Source organism: Phyllostomus discolor, chromosome 4 (genome assembly GCF_004126475.2).
Source record: "Phyllostomus discolor isolate MPI-MPIP mPhyDis1 chromosome 4, mPhyDis1.pri.v3, whole genome shotgun sequence".
Lineage (NCBI taxonomy): Eukaryota > Metazoa > Chordata > Mammalia > Chiroptera > Phyllostomidae > Phyllostomus > Phyllostomus discolor.
In genome coordinates this window covers 184,852,383-184,863,471 of record NC_040906.2, presented here as the reverse complement: position 1 = coordinate 184,863,471, position 11,089 = coordinate 184,852,383, and the positions used below count along the sequence as shown (strand labels likewise).

The following is an 11,089-nucleotide window of genomic DNA, read 5'->3' as shown; positions in this document are numbered from 1 at the left end:
TCCAATCCTTATCCAGGTTCTACGATGGCCAAATCAGTCGTGATAAATGCCCACCCCAAGAAACCCTCCTCACTCTCACCAACATGCTGCTGTCTTTCTCTTCAACTGCCAACACAGAGGTTGGCTACTGGTCGGACAAGTAGGCTTTCATTTAGAAACACAAGAGGGAACAAAGAGCATGCCTCCAATTATTTGGCCATGATTTCCATTGTCCTTTGCCCTTTACCAACTCGGACTTTATTCTACTCACCACCCCCTGCCACCACACACACAAACATCAGAGATGAGAAACAAAAGCCAAGTTTATTTGTTCATTTCTTGCACTTGAAGTACTCCTCGATGACATCCTTTGCCTGAGACTCTTTGCCATAGTCCTAAAAAAAAAAAAAAAAAAAAAAAAAAAAAAAAAAAAAAGTCATGGGATTTTTTTTTAAACTAGCATTTAGAAATTCCACCAAGTCATCAGCACTAGTTATAGGGAAGCTTTAGAATTAGCTCGTCTTATGAAACTGGTTTCATTATTAAGATTTCATGTAGCCATTTTCAGGGACCTTAATGACTGCAGCGTCTTTAAGGCTCGTAACATGGCTGTACTATCGCCAGCTCTCTCCATTTCTGCGGGAACACGTTCAGGTAAGCAGACTCATTGACTGGCTTGAATTATGGCTTATTTTCCTTTTATAAACTGCAGAAAACTTTTAAAGTATGTCAAAAATCCCATTTTTCCTTTAAGGAAGCTCTTGACTTAACATGCAGATTTAATACACCGTTACCCAACACAACATTTGTCCCAGAGATAAGTACTGACTCACCTTGACCACCACACAACTGCAACCAACCACTTTACGGGGTTTTCCCTCTCTGTCGATCTTACAGAGGCCTACCCATTCTCCGAGTTTCTTGTTGTCGTCAACCTGTTTGGAGGAATTTAAAATATCATTGTATTAGCAGACACTAATGCTGCTGTACTGACAATCAAACCCCAAAGGCACTGTAGTCAGATAGGGTGACATGGCAGTCTCCTCACAGCAGTTCGGTAGAGGGAGCCAGTTGTCATCATGCACAGCACCAAGATAACAACCTATTGGTATTTCGACGCCAAAATTAGCATTTAATACTACAGGAATAAAGTACTTGCTTCTGTAATCACCTACAGCATAGCCAACATCAAGTTTACATGTTTTCATACCTTCACAAAGAAAGAAAACTTGACACTTTTGCTCTTGCGTGACAAAAATCACTCAACGATGTTGCTCCTGACACATTGGCCCAATTTTCTTTGAGCTAAACTTATCTCTTAACAGCTCAGATAAATTAGATGCACAACATACCTTAATTAGGTTGATTTGGTGTTCAGCACAAAGGGCCTCCACCAACTTGACATACATGGGCTCATCACAGTTGGAGGCAAGCACACAAAGGTGGGCTTGGCGCCTGAAACACATAACCCAACAGAGTAAAGGCTAAAATGCAGGCATGTTCAGTACACCTGCACTTTAGTAGGGAGTTGGCTTTGCACTGGCAACGCTGGCAGAACACAAGCAGCACACTCACTGGCGAAAATGGCTTGTTTGATGAACCTGTTACAAATCACACATATTCATCTATAGAAGCACCAAATGTTCCTAAACTCTTAAAAAAACTACCAAGACCATCCAAGGGAATCAGTTTACCACTTTGTGGCCTACAGATGGCCAACAGACATATATAAAAAGATGCTCAATATCCCCAATCAACAAAGATGTAAATTAAAACCACAAAGTGGTGTTACTCCACATCTGTCAGAATGGCTACCATCAATCAATCAGCAAGCCCTGGCGAGAACATAGAGAAAAGGGAACGTTAGTGCACTGTTGGTGGGAATGCAGACTGCTGCAGCCCCTGTGGAAAGCCTATGGAGACACCTCAAAAAATTAAAAAATGGACTTGCCTTATGACCCTGTAGTACCACTTCTGGGAATTTGTCCAAAGAAACCCAAAAACACTAATTCAAAAGTATTTATGCACACCCACGTTCATTACAGCATTATTTACAATAACCAAGATTTGGAAGCAGCCTGAGTGCCCCATCAGATTTGTGGATTAGGAAAAAAGAAAAAGAAAAAAGAAAAAGAAAAAAAAAAAAAAGCTGTGGCTCATTTACACAATGGCATCTTACTCCACAATTAAAAAGGAAATCTTACCCTTTGAGACAGCATGGATGGACCTGGCGAGTATTACGTTAAGTGAAATAAGCCAGAGAAAGATAAATATTGTATGATTTCACTTATACATAGAATCTAAAGAAACAAGCAAAACAGAAACAGATTGTCAGCTGTTTTCTGGGGGTGGGGGGCTGGGTGAAAAAGGTAAAGATTAGGGAAAAACAAAAAACCTCAGACAGATGACAGTGGGATCATTACCAGATGAAAAGGAGGTGGGGGAGACAAATGGTGACAGAGGGAGGTTTCACTTGGGTGGTGAACACACAATTCAGAATACAGATGTGTGATAAAATTATACACCTGAAACCTATAAAATTTCATGAACCAATGTCACCCCAATAAAGCCAATAAAAATAAATTAAAAACTAAAAAAATTAAGAACAAAAACAGGCTCCTTTGCAAGCCAGTCTTAAAGACCACTATGAAACAAACTGCTTGGTTTGTTCCCATGAGAGTTGTTCCCTGTTCCTGGCCCGAACATTAACATTAATATTGTGTACCCCTGCCAAGACACAGTGCAGCAGATTCACAGCAAAACCTGACAAAGTGCTTCCAACAAGTGTTTCACTGATTAAACTGGTTTAAATGTAACTATCTTAAAGTACCCTTAAAATGCATTCAAATTCTCCTCAAATAGTTAGCACATGCAGTTTTGCCAATGTACCAGGCAGCCCGAATCTAAACTGATTTACAAAATTCACTTATCTTAAAGTCCAGAGGCTTCTGCAACAAATTGAAATACCATCAAGTTAACTTGATGGTTTAACTTATAAACTACTAAATGAAGGCTTCTATTCGCCCTGTAGATGATGTGAAATTAGCCCCACGACCTACAGATTTGTCAGACTTATTATGTTTCACTCATAATAGGAGTGAAGGGGTATCCGACAATTTAAGTCATCATTCAAAACTGTAGTTTTAATTTTTGAATAAACTGTTCATCCCCATTCCAAACAGAAACCCACAAACTTTAAGTGGGTTGTGTAAATCTGAGATGATACCTTTTCCTAGGTTTCCTGTAGAACGGATGCCATTCGCAACTTTTGTACTAACACTGTGAACTTCACGCTTTCTTCCCTTGGCTGCAGTTTTGTTCCGGTTCCAACCCACAGTATTGAGATCGAAACACGTACTTGTCTAGGGCTTTGGCAGCTTCGCGAATTCCGCGCGCTAGGCCATCGTGAATGAGGGCGGTCTTCAGCACCTCTTGTAAAGCTGTATTTACGTCCATTACACCTCCAGCAGCAATGCTAAAATACAACAAATCAAAACTATTAGAAGATTTCACGCTCATCATTTAACGACTTGTACTCAACGATCATAGACCTGGTAGGCTTAAGACGCCACGGCTGACCCAATGCCCGTACTGCTGGCCCGCGACCTGCGCCTTTCCGCACCACGTTCCCAACCCCGGGCTCACCCTTCCTCGGCCATGGCGGTGGGTTATGGGTGGAGCCGAATCTTGAACGCACTGTAATACAAAAATAAAAAGAAAGGGCCCTGGTTGACTACAGGATTGTTTAGGACCTGGTACCCATGGCCAAACCCAGCAGGAAAAAAAATGACACCGAATCACGCGCCACACTGACCACCCTCCCCCAGCTCCTCTCACCCCAAGCCTCCGCCTCCGCGCAGCTCCGCGGCGGCAGGGAAAGAGACCGTAAGCGTCCGCATGACCGTATTTAAGGGTTTCCCAGGACCCCCCCCCCCCCCCCCCCCGCCCAAGCGCATGTGTACTCCTCTCCTAGAAAGAGGTGTCTCTGGTGGTGCCGGGTCTCGAGAATTTCTGTTCCGGATTGAGGCTGTTTGACAACGATACTGTACCTCTTAATTCTGCTCTATTACTGGGACGCGAAACAGGCACTAACACGGTCAGCCTCACACCGTCCTTCCCCGCCAGGGGCGTGGCTTGCAGAGGCCCAGAGAGCCATTCTACGGAGCGCGAGAACAGCCAGGCCATGTGCGCGCTGGGGCTTAGTGTTGTAAGATACCTGAAGTCTCGGCTGCATTAGAACGCCAGTTTTAACCCTGAAAACAAAATATTGATTCCTGTGGACGCCAGTAACTGCGCCTTCCTGAGTGGCACACTCTCTTCGCTTATAAGTCACTCTAGGTGTCCGTGAATGTGTCATTTTGTGGGTGGTCGTCATCCGTGTGTGTGCGTGTTCACAACAGACTACGCGTTTTCACGACATCTAAGCACACTGCAAACTCCACTTTCCCAGCGACGATTAGTAAAGTGGAAACTTCAGCCACGTGGTTGTTCTGTTTCTCAATCTTCTTGGTCCCAGCTGAAGTTCTTTTTCTTTTTTTTTTAACGCTAAATTATTCGCTTAATCCGTTATCTCGCTCAAATAGGGATTCGATAGGTCCATGTAAAACACAATGTATCTGACACAAGGATAGGGTCTGTTAACGTGGAAAAGAAAACGTAGTCTTTGAGAAGCCCGGCATTAATTTCGCCATCCAGGACTGGTTTGTTAGGAGAGAGTCCGACAAGGCTAAATTCTGACTTTCCCTGGAAGCAACGTTTTGGATTTTGCAAAGATGGGCCATCTCCCCACCCACATTTTCAATGAAAATACATTAAATATAGACGAACTTAGTACAGTCTTCCCGTTACAGTTTTATCCTTTTGTTTTAACTTCCTCGCCTGACGAGCCAGACAGCAATTGTTAAACGTTTGCTAGGAGCCCACCCTGGTTATAGTCAACAGCGAAGTTAGTGTCAGGCTGTTCCCTGAAGGAGGCAAAAATGGGTAACATATACCAGAATTTTGATAAGTTATTATAGCTCATTTTTAGCTTTTTAAACGCTTTCAAATTTTCATTTTGAAAAGTGTTGAATCTGCTTCTTGCCATTCATAACTCATCCTAAAAAGGTGTTCACTTCATTAGTTGTTCAATGGTTAATTTTTTTAAAAGTGCGGCGTTTATAAAAATGAGCTTTATTCCTAGCCCTCTCATGGTTGTGGTGAGGCGAAGATTTCAGTCAAATATTAGTAGAATATCTACAGGCCACGGGGGAGCCACAAAGTAGCATGGAGTTTGGAGAGAGAGAGAATGATGTGGGAAGCTAAGGAAAGACTTGGGACTTGTGGCAGCACTTGAAATGGGCTAATATAAATAAATGAAAACAAGAACCTGAAAGGATTCCAACAGGAGGACGAGAGAGAGGAAAAGTCAGGGCATTCCAAGTGAAGGAAAGATGAAGGGCAAAAGCACTGATCCCTCCTTGACTTTTTTGGAAGCTATCATAATACATTGGTATTTCTGAAAGAGAATGTGGTAAATAGCATGCCAACAAGTTTCCCATTCATACAAATTAATATGCTGAGCATATAGTAGACTTCCCACCCACTAAAATATTAGGAAGGAGCCAGTGAATTTGGTAAAGGATGGAGAAACATAAATGGGGAAAGTAATCATTGCCAAACAACATATTTACATAGAGGAAAATGATTAAGTACCTTTGAGCTTACACTGTGGTTAGTTTGTCTTCTAGCAGCTCATAATCTGTTTTGTAAACACAAGTGTTGGTGGGCCTATGCCTTGATATTTCACGTTATAAATACCTTTTCTATCAGTTGTAAACCTCCCCCCTTAGAACTGGACTTAGAAAAAAAAATCCTAGTTAGACCCTGGCTGGTGTGGCTCGGTTGGTTGGAGCACAGTCCTGCAAACGGAAAGGTCACGGGTTGAATTTCTGGTTAGGACACATACCTACCTTGCGGGCTCCGTCCCTGTCAAAGCAATGTTTTTCTCCTTTTTCTCTCCCTCCCTTCCCCTTTCTTGAGAATCAATAAGCATGTCTCAAGGTGAGGATTAAAAAAAAAATCCTAGTTGTATAATGGGTTCTAATCCCAGAAGTGAAGTTAAGGGGCACAGTGGCAGTTTGAGGCTTCTTCAACTTGGATTCTCCTAGTTCATGTCTTTAAGTTATCTCTTCCCAGCTTTAGATGTAGCCAAATGTGAAAGACTACTAAATAGAGGTTAATGGCCAGAGTCAGTTTAATACCAGCACAAAGTGCATCTGAAATACATATAAAATAAATAAATTTTAATGTTTGTTTTAGGAACAATAAAAAATAGTAGATAATTTTACTTAGCACTTCCTATGCACTAGTCAATGTGCTAATTTATTATCACATATTTTCTTCCTTGGGCATCATAGAGACCTATGTGTTAGTGGTGGTATTAGCCTCCTCTAACAGATACAGAAACCAAGGCTAAGCGAGTTGCCCAAAGTCTCACCGCCAGTAAATAAAGCTGGTATTTGAATCCAGTGGCCTTCAAAGCTCAAGCTTCTAACCTTTCAGCCATGGACGATTGCCCAAATGTGGGAGAGAGACCACTGAGAATTTAAGAAAAACTCTTTGACATCTTATGCTTGTCAATAATACAACTGGTTCTACCTCATGGTGCTAAAAAAAAAAAAGAAAAGGTGAATAGGGGGAGAAGGGGGATATTTCAGTGTTAGGCAGAAAAAGAGGAAGCAGTTGAAAATTGGATTTCTGTATCATCTAAGTACGGATGTTGTGTCAGTTTGTTGGGGCTGCTGGAACAAAATGTCACAAACTAAGTGGCTTAAGCAAGAGAGAGTTATTGTCTCACAGTTCTGGAGGTGAGTGCCTGTGATTGAGGTGTCTGCAGGGTTGCTCGAGAATGTTAAAAACATTCTCAGTGAATGAATAGGAAAGACAGAAACTATAATAGAAGGCCAAATAGAAATTTGAGAAATAAAACATAAATATGAGGAACAAAAAATCACTGAAAGGGCTAGCAGTTGATTGGAGACAACAAAAAAAGACAGTCCAATTCAAACTAGATAAATCTGAAATTATCGAACTTGAAGAACAGAGAAAAAATTGAAAAAATGAATAAAACTGCAACAATCTGTGGTACAAAATTAAAAGACCTAATGTAGATGTAATTAAGGATATAGTTCTAACATAATTGCAATTAGCATGCCAGAAAAAATGAGATAGAAAAAATATTTAATGAAATAATATCCAAACGCTTCCAAAATTTAATGAAACACATAAATGTACAGATTCAAGAGGCTAAGTGAACCCCAAGAAGTATAAATACAAACACACATACCAAGACATATCATAAATGAAGTGCTAAAAGTCAAAGATAAAGAGAAAATTCTGAAAGCAGGCAGAAAAAAAGGGGGGGCACGTAACAAACAGGAGAAGAATAATGCAAATTTTATACCGATTTCTCTTGACATATGATAGGGGCCGAAGAACCATGTCTTGAAAGGGCTGAAAGATAAAACTCTACCCATATTTCTATATCTAATAAAAAGATTTCTTAAGAGTAAAGAGGTCAGAGATAAAAACTAACAGAATTCATTGCCAGAAGGTCTACACTTGAAGAAATCTTACAGAAAGTTATTAATATTGAAGAAAAATGATATCAGGTATATAATTCAGATCTTCTGGAAAGAATGAAAAACACTGGAAGTGGTATATATGTAAGTAAACTTAAAATACTTTTTTTTCTTAATTAAAAAACATGACTATCTAAAGCAAAAATTATAACATTTCATTGTGGACTTTTTATCACTTGCAGATACACTGCATGTAAAAGCTAAAGCATAAATGATTGGAGAAAGTACTGGATAAGTGGGCCTGTACAATTATGAGGTTCTTACATTTTACATGAAGTGCTACAATGTTAACTCTAACTAGAACAGAAAAGTTAGGAATGTGTATTATAATTCCTAAACAGCCACTAAATAACATTCAGAGATAGCCACAGCATATAAATTAAAGTTAAAAGGATTGAAAAAGATATACCATGCAACCAATAGACATAAAGTCTGTGGTGACAGTATTCATATCAAATAAAGTACACTTTAAGAGTATTACTAGGGATAGAGGTGTTTCACAGTAACAAATGAGTAAATTTATTGGGGAGACATAACAAGCATACACACACAGACATACACACAGAATTAAATGATATAATAAGCCAAAATCATAGATATTGGAACATCCTTCTCTCAGCAATTGCTAGAACAGTGAGACAAAATAAGTAAGGCACAGAAGATATTAACAAAACTATCACTTTGACCTAATTGTTTTTTAGAGAATACTATATCCAACAACCATAGAATATACTTATTTTCAAGTACACGTGGGACTGTTCACAAAGACGTTTGCTAGGAAATAAAACAAGTTTCATAAAACTTTAAAAGATTAAAATTTTCCAAAATAGAAATCTTCCATGATAGAATTAAATTAAAAATCAGTAATATAAATATATCTGGAAAATCCCCAAATAATTGGAAATTAGAAACATGCTCCTTATGGGTAAAAGAAGGGGAAAATGGGAAATTAGAAAGTATTGCAAATCAAATGATAATTTGTGGGCTATAATAAAGAGTGTTTAGTGTTTAGAGGAAAATTTAAAGGCTTAAATGCTAATATCAGAAAAGAGGAAAGGGCTAAAATCAATGACATAAGCTCCCAAAACTTAAAAAATAAGAGCAAATTAAATGCAAAGAAAGTAGAAGGAAGATAGTTTCACTGGTGAATTCTACTAGACCTTTAAGGGAAAAAACAATACCAATCTTATACAAACTCACAAAAAAAAAAAAAAATACAGGAGGAGAGAATTACCCTGCTACCAAAATCTGACAAAAGAAAAGAAAATTACAGATCAACATCACTCATAATCATACGTAGAAAAATCCTTTACAAAATATTAGCAAATTGAACTCACTTTCTTTTTTAAAAAAATATTTTTTATTTATTTTTAGAGATGGTAAGGGAAGGAAAAAAGAGAGAGAAACATCAATGTGTGGTTGCCCCTCATGTGCCCCCACTGTGGACCTGGCCTGCAACCCAGGCATGTGCCCTGACTGGGAATCGAACCTGCAATGCTTTGGTTCACAGCCCACGCTCAATCCACTGATCTATGCCAGCCAGGGCTTGAACTCACTTTCTATAAAAATAATACTATGTCTTGACGAAGTTGAGTTTATTCCAAGAGTGCAAGGTTGTGTTAGCACTAGAAAATTGCTCAGTAAAATTCATCATATTAACAGAATAAAGAAAAAATGTTCAATAAATGCAGAAAAATGTTTGATAAAATTAATATCAAATCATGTTAAAATCTCTCAACACATTAGGAATAGAAGGGAATTTCCTGAATTTGATAAAATGCACACGTGAATAACCCATAGCTAACCTCTTACTTATGGTGGGGGACCAAATGTTTCTCCTGAAGACTGGGAAAAAGCAAAGATCTCTATTCTCATCACTTCTGTTTATTTTATTTGTCATCCTATAAGTGAAAATAAAGTAAGTGAAAGACATAAAAGCATATAATGCAGAAAGGAAGAAGTAAAATTCATAGATGGCATGATTGTTCATGTAGATAATCTAAAAGAATCTATATAACAACTATTAGAATTAATGAAGGAATTTACATGTTTGCAGGATACAAGATGAATCTAAAATTATTTACTGTTATATACAATCAGCAAAAGATTGAAAACTTAAATGGAAAATTTTCATTTCTAAGAGATTCTAAAACCAAGATATTTAGGAATAAATTTGACATGAAATGTAATAACTCTACAATGAACACTGCAAATCATTTCTGAAAGACATTAAAGAATATCTACATTAAGCCCTGGCTGGTGTAGCTCAGTGGATTGAGCGTGGGCTGTGAACCAAAGCATCGCAGGTTTGATTCCCAGTCAGGTACATGCCTGGGTTGCAGGCCATGGCCCCCAGCAACTGCACATTGATGTTTCTCTCTCTCTCTCTCTTTCTCCCTCCCTTCCCTCTCTAAAAATAAATAAATAAAATCTTTTTAAAAACCTTTTAAAAAAAGAATATCTACATTAATGGAGAGACAGGTCATGTTCATTGATTAAAAAACTGAATATTGAAAACTTAATAGTGACTGAATGTCAGGTCTCCCTTAATTGATCTACAGACTCAACAAAATTGCAATGAGAATGCCACCAGGTATTTTGGAGGAACTGAGAAATGATTCCAGCATTTTTACAGAAATTCAAAGGACCCAGAATAGGCAGACTGTTCTTGAAAAAGAAAAACAAAGTTGGTAAATTTTCTCTACCTGGCTTATGTCCTGAAAGCAAGTGAGTGGAAGAAGCTGGTACCACCTAAAATCCCTTCGCTGAGGTTGGCAACGTTCCAGCAGAGTGGGGACAAGGTTTTAACTACTCTATGGCTTGTGCTTAACTCCACTGGCATCACACGCTGCAGACGTGTGTCCGGCGGTGGTGCACAGGTGTGTGTACTGGACCACTTCTGTGGTGTGATTTTAGGCACATAGCCTGTCAGTGGTGTGTATAGTCCTCCCGATGATTCTGTGTGCTACCTGATAATCTATGATAAATTCCTTTTCTGCTTAAATTAGCAAAAGTTGTTCCTTTTGTTAACAACAGGGAACCATGAGTGATACAAATACTAGGAAGAAAAATAAAGAAGGATGAAGGGACAAAGGGTGACTGAGGCTATATTTTGGATAAAGAGGAAAGAATGAGGAAGTGACATTTGAACACACCGTATTATTCCATTTTAATTTGTAAAACTAAATTCAATATGTGTATATACGTCTAGATGAACAAAGAATAATGTGAATAGATTATTGTGGTAGGAGCATAATAGCTCCCAAAGACATGTCCACTTCCCCAATCCCAGGAACTTGACGATGTTACCTTATTTGGGAAAAGGATACCTGCAAATGTGATTCAGTTAGAGATCTTGAGATGAGGACAGCATTTTGGGTGTTGGCTTAGTGAAATTAATATTGAACTTCAGGCCTATAGGACTGTGTTGTTTTAAGTTACCAAGTTTGTGGTAAATTGTTAACAGCAGCTACGGAAAACTAATACAA

General features: G+C 38.8%; 1 protein-coding gene and 3 non-coding genes across 4 annotated transcripts; all 4 read right to left on the bottom strand.

The window, feature by feature from the left end:
- Positions 1-283: 283 nt before the first annotated feature.
- On the bottom strand, positions 284-3,988 carry RPS12 (ribosomal protein S12). Its single transcript, XM_028509249.2, has 6 exons — positions 3,817-3,988; positions 3,625-3,675; positions 3,338-3,454; positions 1,332-1,434; positions 813-914; positions 284-374 (listed from the first exon to the last, which is right to left on the bottom strand). Exons 2-6 carry the CDS (start codon positions 3,636-3,638, stop codon positions 312-314), a joined length of 399 nt encoding a protein of 132 aa, XP_028365050.1. The 5' UTR covers positions 3,639-3,675; positions 3,817-3,988; the 3' UTR covers positions 284-311.
- LOC114495867 lies at positions 530-657 on the bottom strand. Its single transcript, XR_003684530.1, has one exon. It is a non-coding gene; the product is annotated as a small nucleolar RNA SNORA33 (small nucleolar RNA).
- On the bottom strand, positions 991-1,067 carry LOC114495891. The gene has a single exon (XR_003684551.1). It is a non-coding gene; the product is annotated as a small nucleolar RNA SNORD100 (small nucleolar RNA).
- On the bottom strand, positions 3,041-3,114 carry LOC114495828. Its single transcript, XR_003684493.1, has one exon. It is a non-coding gene; the product is annotated as a small nucleolar RNA SNORD101 (small nucleolar RNA).
- Positions 3,989-11,089: the final 7,101 nt, after the last annotated feature.

What these genes read in the sequence shown, in the direction of transcription:
- RPS12 (XM_028509249.2), bottom strand. An exon ending in GCTGCCAAAGCCCTAGACAA is followed by an intron (nt 1,435 to 3,337) that starts GTACGTGTTTCG and finishes TATGTGTTTCAG; the next exon opens with GCGCCAAGCCCACCTTTGTG. An exon ending in ACCAAATCAACCTAATTAAG is followed by an intron (nt 915 to 1,331) that starts GTATGTTGTGCA and finishes TCCTCCAAACAG; the next exon opens with GTTGACGACAACAAGAAACT.